The sequence below is a fragment of the Polypterus senegalus genome, chromosome 12 (genome assembly GCF_016835505.1).
Source record: "Polypterus senegalus isolate Bchr_013 chromosome 12, ASM1683550v1, whole genome shotgun sequence".
Classification (NCBI taxonomy): Eukaryota; Metazoa; Chordata; class Cladistia; order Polypteriformes; family Polypteridae; genus Polypterus; species Polypterus senegalus.
This window is the reverse complement of record NC_053165.1, coordinates 126,509,861-126,535,406: the sequence shown is the minus strand read 5'-3', so window position 1 is coordinate 126,535,406 and position 25,546 is coordinate 126,509,861. Positions and strand designations below refer to the sequence as shown.

General features: G+C 39.5%; 1 protein-coding gene across 1 annotated transcript in view; it reads right to left on the bottom strand.

Moving 5' to 3' along the window:
• Positions 1–25,546, bottom strand: part of crtc3 (CREB regulated transcription coactivator 3) — a 218,072-nt gene that overhangs the window by 159,199 nt on the left and 33,327 nt on the right. Inside the window, exons 2-3 of the mRNA XM_039773390.1 lie at positions 9,213–9,320; positions 8,965–9,093 (exon numbers count right to left, since the gene is read on the bottom strand). Coding sequence (XP_039629324.1) covers positions 8,965–9,093; positions 9,213–9,320 — 237 coding nt within the window. The remainder of the gene's footprint in view (positions 1–8,964; positions 9,094–9,212; positions 9,321–25,546) is intronic.

The window sequence follows — 25,546 nt, the reverse complement described above, 5'->3', positions numbered from 1 at the left end:
ACCTCAGGATCCAGCCATTTCACCAGAAACTTGCGTGGGTCAAACAGGATCAAAACCAGTTTGCATTGCTAATGCTCCACAGTGATGGAAGACAATTTAGAAACCGGTTCTTGAAGCGAATTGAATTGGTGGACAAATTTCACCCCATGAGTGCAAACCCCAATTTATCCCTCCCAAAAAAGGTCCAACACTCCTTGTGGCCACTTGACAAATACTTTAAGTGCATTTAAGCCGGTAGATGCCCGAGGAGATTCCCAAACAGGAAAAAGGGCAACACGTTGTCCCAGGAGGTCGGGTTGTCATGAGCCACCTGATGAATCATAGGTTTTAAAAAGTCTAATTAAAATTGTCCAGTTAGACCATTCATCTGAGGTTGATAAACAGTGGTGCTCAATTTTTTTTTTTTTAACTGCAAGGCTCTCATATAGCTGTTTCATGATGCAGGAAGGGTGTACCCTGGTCAGTTAAAATCTCATTTGGAATGCTAATATGAATGCTAATAGGGCCTTAACAGTCTGGGCGTTAGCCTTTTGCAAAGGGTCTACTTCAGGATATCTTATTGCATAATCAACCTGTCAAATCACCTGATAACCAGTCTTACTCTTGGGATGTGGAAAAACAATGTCTAACCCAACTCTCTCTAAAGGGATGTTGAAAATAGTCATGGGTGAAAGGGGAGCCTTAGCAGGTCTATGAACAGAAACAACTTGACAGTCAAGGCAAGACTGACAAAACATCTCCACATCTGCCCATATTCAGTCAATAAAAGCATTTCAAAATGTGATCCCTTGTCTTTCTCATGCCGAGAGGACCCTAATATACATGGGTGTGAGCAATTTTCAACACCATCTCTCTATGCCCACTTGGGACCACCAACTATTGAGGAAATTTATACTCATGGCTAATGTTTCTTTTTTTCTTAAATGATGAGTGGGTGTGAATATTAGAAAGCTGGCCCTTTCCTATTATGACCAATTTCTTCAGTCCCATTACACTACACAAGCTTTTCACCGTAAAGTATTGATTGATTGGCAGAAAGCACCAAAAAATGAATCAGAAGTTTTCCTTCTGATGTAATGAACACCACTAAGCACCAACACATCAGTGATGAGCTAAACAGGATGGAGAGTGAGCTGCAAGACAACAGCTAAGCAGAAGTTCAAAAGTGCTGCACAACACTCTGAAAAAAGCCCACCGAGACTCAAACATCACTTTATGCTACTTCATACCAGGAGTTAAATTTATGCACATCAGTGACCAACACCAGTCTCAAAGAGCCTGAATTGCAATGACCTGTAAACTTTGTAACAAACATACAACCAATCTGACATGTGGCTAAATGGCAGCCCCAAATGGAGACATAAATCAGCACATGACTATATACTGTGTATTTTGAGTTGCTTCCCGTTATATATATATATATATATATATATATATATACACATACACATATATATATATACACACACACATAGGATTATTAGGAAGACCTGTTCAATTTCTCATTAATGTAATTATCTAATCAACCAATCACATGGCAGTTGCTTCAATGCATTTAGGGGTGTACAGTAATCCCTCGCTATATCGTGCTTCGACTTTCGCGGATTCACTCTATCGCGGATTTTAAATGTAAGCACATCTAAATATATATCACGGATTTTTCGCTTGTTCGCTGATTTCTGCGGACAATGGGTCTTTTAATTTATGCTGCACGCTTCCTCAGTTTGTTTGCCCTGTTGATTTCATACAAGGGACGCTATTGGCGGATGGCTTAGAAGCTACCCAATCAGAGCATGTATTACATATTAACTAAAACTCCTCAATGCTATAAGATATGCATCCCGTGCGTAGCTTGATTGTTTGCTTGTCTCTATCTCACCCTCTATGACATTCTCTGCGCCTGACGGAGGGGCTGTGAGCAGAGGTGCTGTTTGCATAGAAGCTGTTTGCCTAGTGGATACAGACGCACCTCTAAGAAATGCCGCTTTATCGCGGTGCTTACAGAAGCACACTTATTGATTTTTTGATGGTTTGCTTTAATCTCGCTCTCTCTCTCTCTGACGTTCTCTGCGCCTGACGGAGGAGATATGAGCAGAGGGGCTGTTTGCTTAGAAGATACAGACGCTCCTCTAAAAAATGCCGCGGCAAACTTAAAAGCACAAGTATTGATTTTCTGATTGTTTGCTTTTCTTTGCAGGCGCTCTCTCTCTCTCTGAAATTCTCTGCTCCTGAAGAGAAGATCTATTTCCATTCTTTTAATTGTGAGAAAGAACTGTCATCTCTGTTTTGTCATGGAGCACAGTTTAAACGTTTGACTAAAGGGTGTTATTTCATTTCTAGAGGGCTCTAATAATGTTAACAGTGTGGGAGAGTTTACAAGGGCTTAAAATATATAAAAATAACTACACAAACATATGGTTTCTACTTCGCGGATTTTCATCTATCGCGGGGGGGTTCTGGAACGCAACCCCCGCGATCGAGGAGGGATTACTGTAGTCCTGGTCAAGACAATCTCCTGAATGTCAGAATAGGAAAGAAAGGTGATTTAAGCAATTTTGAGCGTGGCAAGGTTGTTGGTGCCAGACGGGCCGGTCTGAGTATTTCACAATCTGCTCAGTTACTGGGATTTTCACGCACAACCATTTCTAGGGTTTACAAAGAATGGTGTGAAAAGGGAAAAACATCCAGTATGCGGCAGTCCTGTGGGCGAAAATGCCTTGTTGATGCTAGAGGTCAGAGGAGAATGGGCCGACTGATTCAAGCTGATAGAAGAGTAACTTTGACTGAAATAACCACTCGTTACAACCGAGGTATGCAGCAAAGCATTTGTGAAGCCACAACACGCACAACCTTGAGGCGGATGGGCTACAACAGCAGAAGACCCCACCGGGTACCACTCATCTCCACTACAAATAGGAAAAAGAGGCTACAATTTGCACAAGCTCACCAAAATTAGACAGTTGAAGACTGGAAAAATGTTGCCTGGTCTGAGGAGTCTCGATTTCTGTTGAGACATTCAAATGGTAGAGTCAGAATTTGGCGTAAACAGAATGAGAACATGGATCCATCATGCCTTGTTACCTCTGTGCAGGCTGGTGGTGGTGGTGTAATGGTGTGGGGGATGTTTTCTTGGCACACTTTAGGCCCCTTAGTGCCAATTGGGCATCGTTTAAATGCCACGGGCTACCTGAGCATTGTTTCTGACCATGTCCATCCCTTCATGACCACCATGTACCCATCCTCTGATGGCTACTTCCAGCAGGAAAATGCACCATGTTACAAAGCTCGAATCATTTCAAATTGGTTTCTTGAACAGGACAATGAGTTCACTGTACTACCACAGTCACCAGATCTCAACCCAATAGAGCATCTTTGGGAAGTGGTGGAATGGGAGCTTCGTGCCCTGGATGTGCATCCCACAAATCTCCATCAACTGCAAGATGCTATCCTATCAATATGAGCCAACATTTGTAAAGAATGCTTTCAGCACCTTGTTGAATCAATGCCACGTAGAATTAAGGCAGTTCTGAAGGCGAAAGGGGGTCAAACACCGTATTAGTATATTTAGGTGAGTGTGTGTATATATATATATATATATATATATATATATATACGCACACACACAATGGAACCTCGGGTTACAAACGTCTCAGGCCACATACAAGTCGGGTTATGACCAAAAAGTTCGCAAAACTTTTGCATCTGTTCACAACCACACACTTGGGTGACAAACAAGCCAGTTTCCCTTCTGGGTCATACGCGCCGATGATTTCCGAGTGTGTTCAGTCTCTCCCTGTGCAGCGAGTGCCAGAGAGAGAAAGTGAGAGAGAGTGAGAGAGCGAGCAAGAGCGAGAAGGCAGTGAAAGAAGGCACTTAAAGAATGCACCGGGCTTGTTTTTAAAGAGATGCTTCGAGCATTGTTTTAATTTCGTATTTAATGCAGACTTTTTTCTATTGGATTTTAACCTCCACTTCACTTCTGTTTTTATGGGATCATTTATTTATTGAAGGATTCTGAAAGCACTGCACTTTAATTTGGACTTAATTTTTGATTGTTGTTTTGTTGATTTTAATAAAAGTACTTGGCACTTTTTGCACCATCCATTTGCTCCATTGTAGTGCCTCACTGTCGTGCACATCGGTAACATTACGAAGGTTATGGTAAGCGAGATGGGAGCATGCAGCAAACCCGCATCTTCACCGACTTTACGTCAAAACTGTAATCTCCTCTCCACCCAGTTCCTCCTCACTTCCTTCATGATAGAACTCGACTCATGCAAGGTTCATTTTCTTGGTCGTTTATGGTTAGTTTTTGCATAAATTACAGATTTTTCAAATGTTCATTTTTTTCCCTGTGTTTAAAATTCATTAAAAAAGTGTTTACAGAGAGCGGTTCGTAAGGCTACAGCGTGAACTCTTGCAATGTTAGTTTTCTCTTTTCAGTGTTTTCTCAGTGTTATTCAATGTTTTTACTTTTAGTTTACTATTACACTGTGCATTTTATGGTATAATTAACTATTTGTATGTAAATACAATTAATCCGTTCCAGACCGTACAAACTGTATGTAAAAATGTAAATATATATAAAGATTAAGCACAAATATAGTTAATTACACCATCGAATGCACAGTGTAATAGTAAACTAATGTAAAAACATTGAATAACACTGACACAAAACACCCAGGCTCCCTGCTCAGCTACAGGAGCTGGCTCGCTCACGCGCTCTCTCTCTCTCTGTAGCACGAGCGCGTGCACACACACACACCCCCCTATCCCCCCCCATCCCTTCCATGTCAGCTGCGTGCTCTCTCTCTCTGCGCTTGCTCACTCGTGCTCTCTAATCTCTCTGTAGCAGGTGCTCGCGCAGCATTTTTTTTTTTTTTTTTTAAAAATGAGTTTTAAGCACAGCAGAAAAAAAAGGAACATCGACCAAATCCGAAGTGCATTTAAAAACCAACTCACAAGCAACCAAAAAAGTAAGATTGCAGGAGATCACGCTATTAAACTTAAAGCTTGATCGCTGTAAACACTTTTTATAAAATGAGTTTTAAGCACAGCGGAAAAAAAGGAACATTTGAAAAAAGAGAAAGGTAACATTGCACCTAATCGCGCTATGAAAAACTCCATTTGTAAACACTTTCATGAGTTTTAAGCACAAGGAAAAAAGCAAACATTTGCAACAAATCACGTTATGAACTGAAAAATTAACTTTTGAAAAATCCGTAATACAAAAACCACCAAGAAAACTAACCTTGCATGGGTCAAGTTCTGGCATGAAGTGTTTTCCTTCAGGTGTTTTCTCTCTTGTGATTTCTTGGGTTTCTGGTGCTTTTAGCTGGTGGGAGTGAAAGCCTCATGCAGCCATTCCAAAAACAAAGTTCTTGTGACCCAACCCTTCATGTTTGCTGGCAGTCTGGCTTTGTTTACATTATGCTGCTTGAAAGCACGAGGGCTCTCAAATTGGTAAATAAGTAAACTGGTAAACAGTTTTTCCACCTCTTGTAATTTCTTTCTTTACTTCGATTTCAATTTTCTTCAAAATTTTCTTCTCACCACTCTTCACTTGCTTAGAAGCCAATGGAAGGAGAACAATGAACAGAGCTCTTGCAGCAGGGGCTTGCTCGCTTTCTCTCTCTCTTTCTTTTTCTCTCAGGCTGCCTGTGGTGGGGGGGATGGTGCGCTAGCACGTACAGCCTGCAGATAGGCAGGCAAACACGTGCAGCAATCTCCTCCTCCCCCTCCCCAGCAGGCACGTGCTCGCTCGCTCTCTCTCTCAGCTCAGGCAGGCAAGGGAAACTGGCTTGTTCGTATACCGAGTGTGTGGTTGTGAACCGAGGCAAAAGTTTGGCGAGCTTTTTGGTCGTGAACCGAGTCGTACGTGAACCGGGACGTTCGTGAACCGAGGTTCCACTGTATTTACATACAGCGCATACGGTCTGGAACGGATTAATTGTGTTTACATACAATCCTATGGGGGAAATTACTGGAAACAATGCAGGAACCTACTTGATTACCACACTACTCATTCACAAGAGTGCTGAATCGGTACTAAAATTTTGACTTTGCTATTGATACCAGCTTTCAGGTGTCAGTACTGTGCCAAAAGAATTGGGAAGCAAATAAAATAAACTCCGAACCCCCAGGGTCTTACTCCATCCAGTCTCTTAGTTTTCCTCTTGATAAGAGAGAAAGGACGGTCCCATGAAGTCACAATCATGTTGAAGCAATGGATAGGCCTGATAGGCCTGATATGCTGAATGCGTCAAAGCATGTGACATCATTTTGTTAAGTATACAGAACAGAGGTCATCAAGGAAATGAGGTAGGTGGATGAAGTGAGAGGAAAGCTGACACTTACTTTCAATAACAAAAATTCTGAAATGCTGGTTGTGCACTGTTTTAAATTGTTTTTTTTTGATACTTTTCCAGTACTAGTATACCACACAACCCTAATCACAAGTTGCACACGCCCACTTACATACTTAATAATTCAGCTTAAAAGCACAGGGATGTAGGAGGAAAATGTAAGCAGACATAAGGAGAGCACGGAAATTTACAGAGTTTCTGGGCTGGGTTTTAAACCCAGTCTATAAGAGGTGTGAGACAGCAAAACACCACAAACTACTACACTACACAAAATACATTCATTAACTGTGAAACTGACACTTCTCATGCCAGTTATGAAAACACAAAATGGGATTTCAAAATGGACCTACCACCCATTCTTTTTCCCCATATAAGTCCTCCCAGGTTGACTTCTGGCACCACGTGTTAGAAAGCACTGCTCCGACATTAAAAGCAGTAAACCTGGAGATGCCTTCAGCAATAACAAAAAATGTTCTTCTTTAAATCTGTCATAGGTGTTCCGGGGTGTAGGGTACTTTTTAAACAAATAAATCATGCCCCATGTAGCATGCAAGCTCAGAATCAGGTGCGGGTGTGCACAAGCATGTTTCATTCAGTTGTTAATTGGGGTGCTTGGCCGATCGTACAATATACATGTGGGGTAGAAGGCGGATTGGTTGGAACCTCATTTGTACCTCGTGTGGAGCGGCTTGTCACACCGGCACCCAACTAGAGAGAACAGTTTAAAAGGAGCCTGCATGGCATTAATGGGGACAGATAGAAATGAAAGAAAGCATGCAGGTTATCAGATGGAGAAGAAGGGCAGCTGGCACTAAACAGAATGAAGCAGGAGAACGGGAATGGAGCCCACAGAAATGAGTGTGTGGCTGGTGCTTGAGGTGGCCGAGGGTCACTCTTGTTGTGCAGCCAGGGAGGAGAAGCAACTACCAATACTCCAGACCAGAGACCCACACCAAACACCCCAAAAGGCCTTGGGATGGCAGTGGGAATCGAAGTGGTGGAGGCTCAGCAGTGCCCTGTAATTGGATGGAAGGCAGGGACAAAAGCAGATCAGAAGGTTGTCTGCGCCTTTTGAATGATATCTCTCCATGCTGCAAGACCTGAGCAGGGTAAGCTGAGGAGATGCAAGTTTTAAAGGGAAGCACAGAGCACCAAGATTGTTAGAAGATTCCTGCCATGTTTTAAACAAATTTTTATGGGTTTATTTATTGGATTTTAACCTCAACGTTCACTATGAATTTTTATGGATTGGTTTAATGGATTTGGAATCTTTGATTTGTTTTGCTGGTTATTAATAAAAGCACTTTGCCACTTTTGCACCTACCTCTCATCTGGATGTATGTGTCCTCATCTGCCTAGCTCATTTTGTTACAGTATTGATGTTGGCAAGTTCAAGAGTCTCCCAAACAGAAATGGGAACGTGGAACTGACCCACACCGTAACAAGATAAAAAAGATAAAACATTTTTTTTCTAAACTTGGTTGTAACTCTTGTCAGCAAAATATTGCAAGGAGTCAATCGCCTAACTGCTTCAATATAAAGATGAAGACCAAGTTAAAATGAAACCAACACACCAAAAACAAAAATCTCTAAGAACACTTGTTCACTTGGAAAAACTTTGATATTATCGGTGACTGGAAGATGAACTTTACAACTCAAGCACACAAAGCACAGTGACTTGAAGGCATTCTTCATTTGCAACAAAATGAAAACTGAAATTCCCACAAAAATCACTCAAAAATTTGTTTTATTTTTATTTTTTTTTTTAAAGATATTCAACCCTATGGACACTGCTGAAAAATCGGAAAAAGAGATCAATGGACTCTTGAAGCTGCAGTGGAATTTATTACAGAACTTTCGTGATGTCAGTCAAAAGTGGTACTTAGCAACAATGGTCTGCAACCTAGCTACTCATTTATCTTAATACTCAGAATAAAAAATTTAAAAACTGTACGCCACTAAAAATGTAATCAAATTACATTCATAGAAACAAAACATATTAAAATAAAGAACAGTAATACAGCTTTCAAAATATTAACCCCAGTATTTTATTTGTTTACTTTATAGCCTGACCTAAAAGTCCAGAGTAAGTAGGCTGCTTTCAGGACTGCAGGGGATGAGTAGTGAGAAAACACTTTTCAGTTTAAGCAAAAGAAGATTAAGAGGAGACATGACTGGAGCTTTTAAAATTACGATGGGAATTAGTACCGTGGATCAAGATTGTTATTTTAAAATGAGTTCAAAAAAAACAGCGGGAAAATTAGAAACTTGCTAAGGGTAAATTTCATACAAACATTTGGATGTTTTTCTTCAAACAAACAGAACCAGGGAGACATACATGTAGAATAAGTTAGCAAATAGTGTTGTAGACTTTAGGAACTTTCAAAACTAGACTATATTGAAAGAATCAAGTGCAAATTAGTAAGCTTTGCTATTTTTTCAATGTTCTAACAAACTTTTAAAAAAAAAAAAAAACCACAACAGGTAGCCCAAACCAAAACATTGCTAATGAAATAAGACACAGATTCTATGAATTAAAGAAAAGCCCTGGACACAAAGGTGAAGAGGGCCACACATTTTTTTTTTCTTCAAAGGATATCAGGCGTCCATGTTTATCAGGAAGATGCCGATGTGGGGAACCGAGTCTACTTCGGTCACGTGGAACTCGCTCAACTAGTCCATGATGTCTAGTGTTACGTGAGTTGTCAAGAACTGGAGAAAATGATCCCTAACAGAGACAAATACATAAAACAGTTAAACAATATTCTGTTTAATATAAAATTAATACAGCATGATGGTATATATATTGTACTTAATCATGACTAAAGCTTGTGTAATACTGTTTACCTTAAATTCTGCATTTGAATTACCAATCTGGTTGACATTAGGCAATGATCCACCATACTGAGTACAGGTCTGGCTTAATCTCATTTGCTGAATTCTCTGAAACTGTACCTGTGAAGAACAGATGCACATCAGCTGCAAAAATAATAATGTGTAATCACAAAACTGTAATTTCTGGAGTAGAGCACATGTGCATTTTGCCATTTTCAGGCCAATCAAGCTAAATAAGAAAGATAATACATGAAAATAAATTCAAATCATAACCTCGTGATTAGGGAATTAATTCCCGGGAATTTGAGAATCCCACCTATCATTCCCGGGTATGACACACAGCACGGGCATCTCATATGTGAACGGTTTTAGAACCGCCACCACTTATTTTTAATAAAACTACTGCAATATGTTGACACCAATAAAAGACTAACCTTACCTACAAGCAGTTCAAGCTGTCATTAAAGTACATGTATCTAGTTAGTGCGGCAATAAGATCGTAGAAAACACAATGTGTCCAGCGTGCGGTCGTGCAGACGAGAGTGCACCTTTGTGCAGAGTACGCCAGCCGCTGAGAAAGCATGCTCTGCCTCCACTGAAGTAGGCGGCACAGTCATCAGATACTGATACACTTGTTCTAAACAACGCCTGCGCTTGCCGTTGCTCTGAAACACCGCCATTTCAGCTTTTACTGAAGCATCCAGTTTCTTGACATCATTCTGTGATGGCAAGTTTCTTGGCACAGATAATGCGAATGCAACAGACTGACACATTGCAATTTCAAGTTGCTGTTCAAAGCTGTTGTCTGACAGACGACAATGAAGTCTGCCCTGTCCCGGCATTCGTGAGCTGCAGAGTGCAGACTCTTCCCAGTCCACTGTGCTCAGTCTTAGTCAAAGCCAGGAGACTGACTGCTGCTGGTCTGTTGTTGACTGAATTAAAATCGGCAACACACTACACCGTGGGCCAAAAAACCATGCCACTTAATTATTTTCAACTATAACTCTGTCATTTCTTGATCGATTTTTACACACTATGCGAGCTTGGCCGTTCTCAGTTTCCCGGGAATTACAGCAGTTTCATTCCCAGGAATACGGGAATGAAAAAGTTCGGGAATTTCAGGAGCCCGAGAATGGATTCCCTACTCGTGATGCTTCATTCATTAAACATTTTCATAAACCAAGTTCCTCTTACATTTATAGTATGGTTTACAAAAACTTCATTACCAGTATATAAATTCATGTCTTACTGGTTTCATATTGTTAGTTTACTCATTTTCCAAATCATCCGATTCTATTACAAAGTTCCAAGGTATGAGAACCTTTCAGGCTCTATATCACAATCTGTCATTGAAAATACACACACATGGATACACCCACTCTTGTTCACAAAGCACCAGCTTAGTGCCAAAAATAAACCTTGTATGAATATGTCTGGGATGCATAGAAAAGTGGATTACCTTTTATGCGGTTGGAGTATGCACAGGGAAAGCGTGTTTTGGGCAAATAATAAATCAACCAAAATGGGTCTGCATCCTCCACACTTTCAAATATATCACACAACAACTTCAACAATGGGAAATTAAAGACAATTCGCCTCTGTCCTAGTGCCACTGGTTAATCTGCTGACACTGTGTGACCAAAACCAAGTAATTTCACTTCTACAAAAAAAAAACACTATAGTTGTATCTAATATTTTGTAAGTCACCTTAGATAAAAGTGTCAGCCAAATAAGAATAATAATGTTATTAGGTCACTAGAGCTGCTTAGCTCACGAGCTACAAGTAGCTCGTAACCCCTTTCCAAGTAGCTCGCCAAAGGGTTAATAAATCCCACATAAATTTGAAAACTTGATTAGTCAAATTAGGGGTGGGCGATCTTTACAAAAAAATAATATCACGATCCACAATCTGAATTGCAATCTCTCTTTTCAATGTGGCATACACTTAAGAGAATATCCAACTCAAACTCAAGACTGAAGTAATACTTTATTTTAAATATCAAACAATGTTGAATTAAATTATTCTCTCATTTGGTAGCTAAGCGGAGTTAAGGTACACACCCTGAAGCTGGCGAGTGAGTGAAGAAGGCCCCTCCCCTCTGCGTGTTTCTGAGATTCGCGCAAATAAATCAGTACCGCAAGTGAACTATGATATATAGCAAAGAGAGAAGTTGCAAAATCAACTGGAATATTCAAGCAAATTATAGAAAAAACCCGATCTAAATCGTTTAAGTTCTCTCGTGAAAAGCAGACAGACATAGAGACATATATAATATATAAAATCCAATGTATTAGTAAACCTTCAAAATAATGTGCTGTTAAAGTCTCAAGAGCATTCTCAGCATTTCTGGAGCTTCATAGAGCCAGATAACTATAAGAATCTTCACCAAGCAGCTTTGAAAATATCTGCTTTGTTTGGGTCAGCATACCTCTGTGAGTTTGCCTTTTCTGACATGAATGTCATGACATCAAAGTTCAGAACAAGACTGACAGATGAACATTTAAAATGACTCCATAAGAGTGAACCTAAGTGGCTACACTCCACCATACACCTCTCTTGTTGATTCCATGCAGTGTCACTCATCTGACTAACTAAAACACACACCACACATGCAACTGGACATGTGAATACTCTTGTGAAGTAAAATAGTAACATGTAACAAAATGACAAATGAATAAGTAATATCTGTGTATTTTGTAATCGCATTGTTTTGACAGCATTCATGTTTTAATTCAATGCTGTGGGATACACTAGAAAATGCATACCGACATACAACATGCACTTGCAAGTGAACTAAATATTTTTTGTGATGTTTTAAGAGTTGTGGACACCAACATTTTGTAAATGTTCAGGCAAAACAAGCTTATTCAGATTGTTTGGGTTGAAATAAGCTAGGAGAATTAATGTTAGAAAACATGAGTAGCTCTCGGCCATATTCATTTTGTAAAAACAGCTCTCAGGGGGAAAAAAGGATGGAGACTCCTGCTCTTGAACATGTTCACAGTTCCCGATGAGTAATAACATTCCTGCATTAGATCAATTCCTGCTTTTCGTAGTGCTTTTGTTGATTGTCATTTCAAAACAATTTTATAGGAAAATGTATTCTTTTGAATTGAAATTGGAATAATGTGAAATCTGAGTATATATATTATTATTAGATGAGGTTTATGATTTTCACTTGTTTACATCATTCACTTAAGTAGTCATTTTGTGTTTTTGTTCAGTTGTAAGTTCAAGGTTGTTATTACTTTTTTTTTTTTAATATATAAATAGCCATAGGCAGACAAAGTTTCACCCTGAATTGTGTTTTACTTTGATTTATTATAAACAGGAATATTTTTTACTTTTGGGATAGTTTTCTCTAGTGCTTAAAAGTAGTACAGGCATTTATTTTCTTCTATGTTTTGAAGGCGTTTTAAAACAATTGGGGTTCCCCTTTGACGTGCGCAAATGCAGATGTATGTATGACGAATATATACAGATGACTCTTATATACACACATATACATATATATATATATATATATATATATACACACACATATATATACATATATACATATACATACATATATACACATATAGACATATATATACAGTCATGTGAAAACATTAGGACACCCTTTGAAAGCATGTGGTTTTTGTAACATTTTTAATAAATGGTTATTTCATCTCCGTTTCAACAATACAGAGATTAAAGTAATCCAACTAAACAAAGAAAACTGAGGAAAAGTCTTTTCAAGATCTTCTGTAAATGTCATTCTACAAAAATACACACACAGATATATATAAATATATATGTATATATATACAGATATGACAACAACACTCATATCAATAACAAAACAATTACATTAACAATCATCTTACATTATTTTTAAAATGTTTGCTTTTCTTTTTCATAACTTCTTTAACACACTACTTCTCCGCTGCGAAGCGCGGGTATTTTGCTAGTTTATAATTAAGACTCACCCACTCGACCAGTAAATTACATACAGTGGAACCTCGGTTCATGACCATAATTCGTTCCAAAACTCTGGTCGTAAACCGATTTGGTCGTGAACCAAAGTAATTACCCCCATAGGATTGTATGTAAATACAATTAATCCATTCCAGACCATACGAACTGTATGTAAATATATATTTTTTTAAAGATTTTTAAGCACAAATATAGTTAATATCATAGAATACACAGCGTAATAGTAAGCTAAATGTAAAAACATTGAATAACACTGAGAAAACCTTGAACAACATAGAAAATTAACACTGTAAGAGTTTGTGCTATAGTGCTACGAACCGCTCGCTAAAAATCACTTTTTTTTTTAATGAGTTTTAAGCAAAGGGAAAAAATGATCATTTGAAAAATCCGTAATTTAATAAACCACCAAGAAAAGTAACATTGCAACAATGCACGCTACGAACCAATCGCTGTAAACAGAAGTGGAGGTTAAAATCCAAAAGAAAAAGGTCATTAAACGCAACGAGGTTAAAACAATGCTCGGATCCGTCTCTCTCTCTCTCTCTCTCACACGCACACACACACACACACACACACACACACACACACGCACACGAGAGAGCGAGACAGACACACACGCACCCGCGCGCGCGAGAGAGAGAGACAGAGACACACACGCACCTGCGCGAGAGGGAGAGAGAGAGAGAGAGAGAGAGAGACAGAGACGCACACGCACCCACGCGAGAGAGAGACAGACGCGTGAGAGAGAGACAGACAAACAGGCACCCGCGCGCGCCAGACAGACAGACAGATGCAAGTGAGAGAGAGAGAGAGACAGACAGATGCAAGTGAGAGAGAGAGACAGCCAGACAGATGCCCACGCGCCAGACAGAGACAGACACACACACACATGCACGCACGCACGAGAGACAGACACACAAGCACCCGCACGTGCATCAGACAGACAGACAGGCGCGCGAAAGAGACAGACACACATGCACCCAAGCGCGAGAGAGAAAGACGCACACGCACCCATGCACGAGTGAAACAGAGACAGACGCACCCACACGCGACAGAAACAGAAAGAGAGAGACAGACACGCACGCAAAAGAGAGAGAGAGAGAGAGAGAGACAGAGAGACACACACACTCTCACTCTCTCTCTCTCGTGTGTGTGTGTGTGTGTGTGTCTCTCTCTCTCTCTCTCTCTCTCTCATGCGCACGCAGGTGTGCGGGTGGGGGGGTGTGGGTGTGTCTCACGCGCAGCAGGTTGTGTCTCACACTCTGGGTGTGTCTCACACGTGTGTACTGTACCATGTTGTAAATTAACTGTCAATTAACTGCAGAGGTGTAGGTAATCAGTTTGACCAATATGGAAAAAAAAAAAAAAAAGTATTAAGAGTAAACTACAGGCAGTCCCTGCGTTATGTACGAGATTGGGAATGTAGGTTTGTACTTAAGTTGAACTTGTATGTAAGTTGGAACAGGTACATTATTTTACTAAATGCTATTGTTGACCGACTGTAACCAAGTGCTCTGCCAATGAATGATGGAGTTTCACCTCTCTCTGACCTTATTATTATTTCTACTTTTTTTTTCCCATAGTGATGCTTTTTCTCATCTTTACTATATCGCCAGCACTTGCATCAGATTTGTATTTCAGAGACATTCTTGAAGGGTGCAGACAAAAAGGTTAAGATGAGCTCTTCTGCACAGCACTGTACACGCTATCACAGCAGGAAGGCACCAGTTGTTAACACATCTGATGTACTGACCAGAGACAACTTCCTGCTATGTACATAACAGTACAAGCAGGCTTGCTATTGAGAATGAATGGGGGCAGTTAAGGGCAGTTCATCACCAGCCCACCTCACAGTCACCTCCACTACAGTATGCTGCCTGCAGAGTCCGCCCACCAAGAACGAACACGGTGTGGCCAAAGGCGGGTAGTTACTGAGGAGCATGCGTCGCAGCTGCGGCCCCGTTCGTAAGTCGTAGGTCGGATGTCCGTAACCTGGGCACTACCTGTATTCTCAATGCTAATGAAAAAAACTACCATTCCCAGATTTTGCACAGTTTGAGGAATTTTTACTTTCTTGTATACACAGTACAGAGAAAGTTTAGGAATCATGAAAAATTTCAGCCTTGAGATTTTGATGAATCTTTATGTTTTAGTCAGAAAATACCAGAAAATAGTCAGAAAATACCATTTTTTAAATAATATATCTGTGTCTGTGTTTAAACACGATAACTCAAAAACACTTTGACATAGGTCATTGAGATTTTGAGCAAATGCTTTTTATCAAAAATAAGGAATGAGATTAACTTTTGGGGCACTAATGGTAACCAGAAATGGTACTTTAACTGAATACTTTTACAAATTTTCAAGTAACGTGTGGATACAATTACAGATAGATGATTAAAATTTTGTATAGATATTTGTCATGATAAAAGGCAAACAGATATGAAATTTGAGAAAAATTATACAACTGGGGTATTTTATTTAAACAACTCTCTGAATTTTTTGTATCATGGAAAGAGAAATGTGTACACGATATTACAAACGATTCAATATAATGCATATTCTTTCAATAACTATTTTAATTTATACATCATCAGTTTAACAATAACGTATAAACATTGAACATGCCACGTAAATATAAAGATGTAATGGGAACAATAAGCTGCTACGTCCCGTCGCGTTCCTGGTAATACATTTAATTTTTATTTCTGCCATCATTATCATAATTAAATTTAGCTAAATGCAGTTTACCTATAACAATTTATTGCAACAAATATTATAATACTGTTGTTTTTAGGTGACTAACTTTTTACTTTGCATGTAATCTAATAATGCATATGTAACCCTGAAAAAATTCAACCTCAGTTTGAACTCCCTAAGTGCGACAATATTTTAACAAAGTTAGATTATAAATAGAGAAATGATTGTGTATTAATATTATCAGTTAGTTATGATGAGAAATTAAAAGATACGATATTTGAGAAACACTGTGCAACTGGAAGTGGTTCTAAGGACCTTTTCCTCTATCTCAGTATACGAGAAAGTCGAGGGGAGTACACTTCCAATTTTTTCTTTTATCTTTCTAGATTTCAGAGCTGGAAAATGCCTGTTTTTGAAAGTGTAGAAAAAAGACGGTTGAAGATTAAACCAAAGGCCAAGTGAACAACAAAGACAACAATGTACCAGGAACAGGTTGATGTAATACACCAAATGTATCAACAACAACAACATAATTTATTTATATAGCACATTTTCATACAAAAAAGTAGCTCAAATTGCTTTACATAATGAAGAATAGAAAAATAAAAGACACAGTAAGAAAAGAAAATAAGTCAACATTAATTAACATAGAATAAGAGTAAGGTCCAATGGCCAGGGTGGACAGAAAAAACAATAAAAAAAACTCCAGACAGCTGGAGAAAAAAATAAAATCTGTAGGGATTCCAGACCATTAGACTGCCCAGTCCCCTCTGGGCATTCTACCTAACATAATGAAACAGTCCTCTTTGGATTTTGGGTTCTCGCGGAAGGACTTGATGCTGATGGTCACGCAGACTTCTGGCTTTTATTCCATCCATCATTGTTGGAGCATCATGATGCTTTGAGGTGCGCCACCACCACAAAGACACCAGAAAAAGAAACAGAAGAGAGAGTAGGGATCAGTACGGATTTTAGAACCACCATGAATAGTTATTATGATGAATTGAACATACAGAGTATCAGGATTAAGTTAAAGTGAAGTTATCAAAAGGCCATGTTAAAGTAATATGTTTTCAGCAGTGTTTTAAAGTGATCTACTGTATTAGCCTGGCGAATTCCTATTGGCAGGCTATTCCAGATTTTAGGTGCATAGCAGCAGAAGGCCGCCTCACCACTTCTTTTAAGTTTTGTTCTTGGAATTCTAAGGAGATACTCATTTAAGGATCTAAGGTTATGATTTGGAATATAAGGTGTCAGACATTCCGATATACAGTAGGTACGGAAAGTATTCAGACCCCCTTCAATTTTTCACTCTTTGTTATATTGCAGCCATTTGCTAAAATCATTTAAATTAAATTTTTTCCCTCATTAATGTACACAAGGCACCCCATATTGACAGACAAAAAAAAGAATTTTTGAAATTGTTGTAGATTTATTAAAAAAGAAAAACTGTGTAGTGACATTAAAACTGGAGAAATGTGCTCGGATTTTCTTTTCCTAGTTAGGATTCTAGCAGCTGCATTCTGCACTAGCTGCAAACGATTTGTGTCTTTTTTGGGTAGTCCTGAGAGGAGTGCGATACAGCAAACTAGTCGACTGAAAACAAACATGTGAACTAATTTCTCAGTATCTTTCAGTGATATAAGAGGTCTAACTTTAGCTATGTTTCTTAAGTGAAAAAATGCTGTCCTAGTGATCTGATTAATATGCGATTTAAAATTCAGGTTACAGTCAACAATTACCCCTAAGCTTTTTAACTCCGTCTTGACTTTTAATACTAATGTATCCAGTTTATTTCTAATAGCCTCATTGTATTCATTATTGCCAATCACTAAGATTTCAGTGTTCTCTTTATTTAACTTGAGAAAGTTACCATTCATCCATTCTGAGATACAAGTCAGACATTGTGCTAGTGAATCAAGAGAATCTGGGTCATCAGGTGCTATTGATAAGTACAGCTGTGTGTCATCAGCATAGCTGTGGTAACTCACGTTGCGCCCCGAGATAATCTGACCTAATGGAAGCATATAGATTGAGAATAACAGAGGAACTAGGATAGAGCCTTGTGGAACACCATATTGGATATCATGTGTCTTTGAGATGTAATTACCACAACTAACAAAGAATTTTCTCCCTGTCAGGTAGGATTCAAACCAATTTAAGACCCTGCCAGGGAGGCCCACCCATTGACTAAGGCGATTTCTAAGAATATTATGATCAACGGTGTCAAACGCAGCACTCAGATGTAAGAGGATGAGAACAGATAAATGGCCTCTGTCTGCATTTACCCGCAAGTCTTTTACTACTTTAAAGAGTGCAGTTTCTGTGTTGTGATTTGTTCTAAAACCTGACTGAAATTTATCAAGAATAGCATGTTTATTTAGGTGGTCATTTAACTGCATAATGACTGCCTTCTCCAGAACTTTACTTAAGAAAGGCAGGTTAGAGATGGGTGTAAAATTTTCAAGAGGCGAGGGGTATGACCGAGACCAGCAGATGTCCTGTAAACCAGTGTTTCCCAACCTCAGTCCTGGGGGCACACTGTGGCTGCAGGTTTTTGTTCAAACAATCTTCTGTTTTAAATTGGACTCCTGGGCTAATTAAGTGATGTGTTATTTCCCAAGGTCTGTGTTTTGGTAACAATATAAAAATTAGAAAACGAAGTTTAGTAAAAAAAAATATCTTTCTATTATAAAAAAAAAAATCTTGGCAAGGGAGACTACGGAGACAAGACCTGGTCTTCTCGGAAGACAATTTGAAGTACCGCGAGAGACACTTTAACGTGCTCCCAGCTCTTAAAACAACGACAAGCGACAAGAAAAAAACGCAGTTCGCCAGCAATAGAAAGCCAGCAGATGATCCGACCACTTCTCCTTGCATGCGTTCAGCCACCCTAAACCCCCCCAATGCAGGCAGCAGACGCAAAGTGGCAAAAGTACAGCTGCTGTACAGACTTTGAAATGATTGGGCAGCGCAACAAGCAGAACAGGCAGCTTGCCAGCAGATGATCCGACTACTTCTCCTTACCATGCGTTCAGCCACCCCCCCTTCACAATGCGAGCAGCGTTATACATCCTGTGAGGAACAGATTTAACCACATCCAGGGCCGGAAATAAAGGACAAGACATCATTTAAAACAAGTCCACAGACATCTAACCTAGCAGTTGACGGATTGCTTCTGGCAGACACGCTTCATGTGCTCCCAGCTCTTAAAACAACAACAAATGACAAGCAAAACACACCAGCTGCAGAAAGCCAGCAGATGATCCAACTGCTTCTCCTTAGTGTGCATTCAGCCACCCTAAGCACCCGCAGGCCCCACCCCCCTTTACAACGCGAGCAGCAAAAGGACAGCTGCTGTACAGGATTTGAAATGATCAGGCAGCGAGACAAGCAGAACAGGCAGCTCGCCAGCAGCAGAAAGACATGCTGATGATCCAACAGCACCTCCTTAGCACGCGTTTAACCACACCTCCTTCAAAATGTGAGCAGCGTTACACGTCCTGTGAGAAAGAGATGCAACCACGCCCAGGGCCGGAAATAAAGGACAAGTATTGTTTTTACAAAAGTTTTAAAGTAAAAGTGAAAATAATGCATATGTAACAATCTCTTTAAAAATTGTATATATGGTAAACCAAACCCGGCAGTGGGCAAGCAAAGTGAGCAGGGGGCAGAGCCCCCTAGTATATACAGTACACCCCCAAAATTCGTTAGGGTTACATTCCTAGAGCACCCGCGAATTGTGAAAAACCTGAATTTTGGATGTGGTTAAAAATAAACCCTAAATATGCCTCCAAAATACTTTAATTTCATTTCAAACTCAGCTTAATTCATTACCTAAAAATAAAGAATGTAAAGGTAAACCTGTATACTGTACTGCTATGTCTGCACTGCACTGCTGGAATGTAAAATACTGATGTTACCGCTATACGTATTGTAATTCATGCAAGCACGTTTTCATTGCCAGAAGCTTTAGACCACAGGTGTCAAACTCTAAGCCTGGAGGGCTACAGTGGGTGCAGGTTTTCTTTCTAACCCTTTTCCTAATCAGTGTCCAGTTTTCACTGCTAATTAACTTCTTTTCCCTCTATTTTAAAAGCCCAGTTTTTAAGGATTAAATCTTCTGAATTGATTTTTTTCTTCATTAAATGACAGCCAAACAGAAATGAGACATGAAACGAGCCAACAGATGACCAGCTAAATTGGGGCTTCAAACTCCAACCAGTTCCTTAATGAGAAGCTGATTCTTGCTGTTAATTAAACCAGTTATTCAATTCCATGGCTTGTTGCTGCTCTCTTTTTGCCACAGCAGACATTTCCAAAACTGTTGATGTTCTGTTTTTTTCTAAGAACTCCTAAAATGTATTGGTAACCTGAGGGATCAGCCTTACTGAGACCTTCATCTTAATTTTCAGATTTTGTTTGATGGGTACAAGTGAGCTGGTCATATCCTGCTTGTTTTATATCTCATTACTGTTCGGCTGCCAATTAAGGAAAAAACAACTAAGGGGCATGAGTCAAGCTAATTAAAGCTAAGGCTAAAGAAGTTAATTAGCATTAAAAACTGGTCACTAATTAAGAAGATGGCTAGCATGAAAACCTGTAGCCACTGCGGCCCTCCAGGACTGGAGTTCGACACCCCTGCTTTAGACGGTGCAGGTTGTTTCGGTGGCATCTTGGGGCTTTAACCCTTAAACTGCTACATACTTGGGGATTAATGCATCCCTGGACACCAAATACTTTTTTGCTGCGCTTTAAGTAAACATCACAATTAACAAACAAAAACTGAAATTTTAATGGAACACATTTTTTTTCATGCAAAGAGCATCACAATTACTTCCACACTGATCATTTTACACACGGCTAATCAACTGTAAAAACTACTGGAACAATATGTACAAAGTGCAACTGATGCCATGGAGGAAACTCAGTAAATCACTGAGCCTACTGCGCTTGAACTGGCTGCACGCAAGCACACAGAGGTAAGCGCTGATGCTTGCAAGCTACCCTTAGTGCAGTGGCTCAATCCCAGGGACAGTGAGCCTGCAATGCTGCAGGGTGTCACGCTTGGGTCACAGAATTGCACAAGAAACACAGGAGATTGTAGAGACAGGAGCTTTATTGAAACATTTCAAACAAACATGTCTCTTTCAGAAGTAAAAGGAGCTCAGTATGCAGTTAGTTATTGATTAAAGAATAGACAAACATCATAGGGGAGCACAACCCCTAACAGGAGCAGAGAATGTCTGGAGGAGGAGAGAGAAACAAAACAATCAGCCAAAAAGGACAGGTACTGTTCATGCTTTTAAGTAAGCGGAGTGTCGTGCGAGAAGCCACAAGTAAGCCCAGCAAGTAAGGGAGCAATGTGAAGGTAATCTCTCAGCGTTTTTTAAGAGGGGGTTTTTAAGTAGCATCGGTCTTCTAGGGGCACATTCAGCCCCCCTGCTCACAAAGGGCTGCCGCGAAGATTCACACCATCGAGAAGATGGCGATTTATTTATTTTTATGGCGGAGATTCCAGGGACGCGCCCAGCGTTGACCCGACCCGCGCACACTCACAAACAAACTAGTAATCAAACAGCAAATAAAGAATGTAATGAAAACAAATGAAATAAGAAAACAACGATACCACCCCTGTTCCCCTTACGTTGCTTACACATTAAATACAACAAAGCACAAACAAAAACACACACACTAAATCACGAAAAAGTTAATGAAAAACGGCAACGGATGAAATGTAATGATGAAAGTCCAGAGATCCGCACATTGAACTGGAATGTAAAGATAGTCCTACCAGTAGTTTCTAAAAATGTGAAGACGGGTGGACGGGTTCAGGAGCGCTCCTTTCTTTGCAAGATGGCCATGAATCTACTTACAGTCCTCCTGTACATAGGTAGATGGCAGACAATCCAGACACACCAAACGATCCAGGACAAAATGAATAAGTACAGGTAACCCAACAGAAGGCAGACAAACAGGAACTTGAAACACAAATTACAAAAAATTTTTTTTTTGGTTTTGGTCACCAGCCCCCTTTTTAAAAGCCGCGCTGACATCCTTTGACCTCAACAGCCCCAGCACCCTCAGCAGAAGACCAATCAGAGCCACTGCAGGGACTGCTGGGAGTTGCAGTTTCAAATTCTATTGGCCACTCTCACCATCCCAAGTTGCGGTTTTCTCTACAGTTGCTTCCTGTTCTCTCTACAGTACAGTATTACCACAAAAAAAGGCATAAAAATTGCAGAGGATATTTGCGGTTTCCACTAACAATTATTAGTTAGGTCCCAAGGAAAAATCTGCGAATGACTGAGGCCACGAACTCTGAAACGCAATTTCGCAGGGGTCTACTGTATATATATTAAAATGTACCAAGCAGTTATATGGGAATAATGTATTTTCATTTTGATTTTCATTCTACTTTTCTATGTGTTCTAATTGTTTAATTCATTATTTACTGATTAGTGGGTCTTATGCTAAAGTAGTTGCAGCCTTTGATTATTCAGTGTTTGCTAGTGTGTCTGCTCTGCTCATTTTTAATTGTCATTGATAAGATACAACGAAGGGGAAAAACTGCACAGATGAAGAGCAAAATACAATGAATTCAACAAAAGAGAGTTAAGCATTTAAATCTATAGCAAAAGCAGAAATATTTCTAAATGTCTTATAAATGTAATAATCATGCTGCTGTGCTTTTCTGAATGTAGAATAAAAGAAAAATACCAGCTAATTAAATGAGCTCAGTGTTATCAGGTGTTGTCACGGATTAGGAATCTGGTTGCAACAAAAACCTGCAGCCACAGTGTGCCCCCAGGACCGAGGTTGTGAAACACTGCAGTAAACAATAAAACTGGACAGTTGTCACATACACGGAGATTAAGGGTAATATCTAAACTAAGAGATATTGAAAAACAATGATGTAATGGAGAAAGACTCACATTTAGAATGGTTGTACTCTATGCAGAACACCTGATGTCTTTTAGCCAATCACAGAATGATATGTAAACATTAAATCAGCACTTATGTAAATTCATTTGTCAAGAAGTATGAACTTATACTTTTATTCTATGATCAGTCTGTAACTGACTATAATGAGGGATGCTCCCTCTTTATCATGGTGCTGTAAGATAATAAATTATGCAATAAACAACTTTTTTCCTGTCTGATTACTGACTCAAAAGGTTTTATCAGACTTGTCCGGTTAGAGGAGATGTTTTTCTTTAATTGTTTGTTTGATTTCACAGTTTGAATGATCAAGCAGTTGATGAAAATATATTGTGCACACAAAATTAGAAATGTCAGATGAAATTTCCAGAACTCGAGTTAATTTAGGTTAAATTATGAATTTCTGAATAGGTTTTGGTATGATGAAAACGTCTCCACTTTTGTTTATAAACTTGCAAAACATCTTTTCATCAGAACCTGTCTTAAGGAAAAAATGTTCTTTTGATAATTTCAAATCACAAAGACGACCATTTCTTTTAAGAATAAAATGCTGCTGATGTGTGTATGATGTTTGTGTATACTTAGTGAGGCTTTTGAAAAAGTACAGAATGTGTACTGAGCATTGATGATACTAGTGTGTGTCACTCGACAAAGAGGTTCCAAATGTGAAGCTTCATACATATGTTATGGATACTGTTATAAATGCTTTACATGAGTTGTTAGCAGTATGGCATTTGTCACGTTTGTTAAGATGGGCAAAATGTTTAAGTGTTAATCATTTCAATTTTTGTAAATGGCTCTCATGTTCAAATATTCTTGCTTCGTGACATTTGTCCTTCCTGAGCCGCCTTACAGTTGGTCGTTCCCAATCTAAGTAGTATATCTGCCACAAATACATGCAGCAAAGTTCATCCTTCTTGTTTAAGCCTTTGGTAGCATAGCCAGTAAGTTTATATCTTTCTATTATAATAAAAAAATCCTGTGGTGATACAAGAATTTTTGAAAGACGAGACTTTTTGGAAGATTTTTTCCCCAAGTCCCTCGAGTTGAGACACTGGCCATCATATTTTTTCAGTCATGCCCTCCTGTCAACCATTTTCAGCCAAGCACATGGTAATCACACCTTCGATATGTGTGAATGCTTTTGACAGACATATTTTCTGCTCTCAGCTCTTATAAATTAACGTTTTCCTCACTTTAACTTCCCAATTAAAGACATATTATGTCTTAATCTTTTTGAAGAATTTCATCACAAAGGGTTATCAACAGAAAAAAAAAAAAATGAGTACATGGGCAATCCTAGCAGCAAGAAACAATGAAGTCAAACGAATGAAGTAAAAAATGTCGATCAGTTACACGGCAAATTGGTTAAATGCATATCAATAGACTATGCTGAAACAGTTGGTGGTGATCATGCGGAACATGAAAACATCAACTTGTATTATCCCGAAGAATAACTACATCTGTTAACACCGTCCGGTCTTCCACCGGATGAATTACTGTAGAAAGAAGGATGTATCCAAGAAAGGTAATGTAGTTCATCTTCTGGGTATAACAGACAACAAAGGAGATCTTGATATGCCATTCGTATTAAAACTTTAAGTTTCCCATCAGAATAGCTTTTGCAAAGACAATTAACAAATCTCAGAGCCAAACATTTGAAAAAGTAGTTTAATTTAATAGAAACGAAATTCAATCACGGGCAGTTATACATTGCGCTGTCACGATGAAAGTCCAAACACTGAATAAAAATTCAATGAGATATTGATGAAAATTTAATTCAAAAAATTGTTTTTACTTAGGCGGCACGGTGGCGCAGTGGTAGCACTGCTGCCTCGCAGTTAGGAGACCCGGGTTCGCTTCCCGGGTCCTCCCTGCGTGGAGTTTGCATGTTCTCCCCGTGTCTGCGTGGGTTTCCTCCGGCACTCGGTTTCCTCCCACAATCCAAAGACATGCAGGTTAGGTGGATTGGTGATTCTAAATTGGCCCTAGTGTGTGCTTGGTGTGTTTGTGTGTGTCCTGCGGTGGGTTGGCACCCTGCCCAGGATTGGTTCCTGCCTTGTGCCCTGTGTTGGCTGGGATTGGCTCCAGCAGACCCCCGTGACCCTATTCGGATTCAGCGGGTTAGAAAATGGATGGATGGATGGATGTTTTTACTTAAGTTTTACAGTAAAAGTGCAAGTTTAAAAAGCATTTGCGTGTTAATTTCAAAGCCGAATTGGAATAAAACTGTATTATCACAGAATAACTAACGCAACATGAAACAATTTACTTTCAAATTATTACGTTTTATTCTTTTAATATGGTCAATTACTCACTGTAATGTAAAATATTTATATTATGCATATGTAACAATTCTCATGAAAATAAAAATCTGTTTAAATTGTACAACTGCATTCCCATACAATGGAGGCACGGTGGTGCAGTGGTAGCGCTGCTGCCTCACAGTAAGGAGACCTGGGTTCACTTCCCGGGTCCTCCCTGCGTCCCTGTGTCTGCGTGGGTTTCCTCTGGATGCTCTGGTTTCCTCCCACAGTCCAAAGGCATGCAGGTTAGGAACACTGGTGATCCTAAATTATCCTTGGTGTGTGGTTGTGTGCCCTGCGGTGGGCTGGCTCCCTGCCCGGGGTTTGTTTCTGCCTTGCGCCCTTTGCTGGCTGGGATTGGCTCCAGCAGACCCCCCCGTGACCCTGTGTTGGGATATAGCGGGTTGGAAAATGACTGA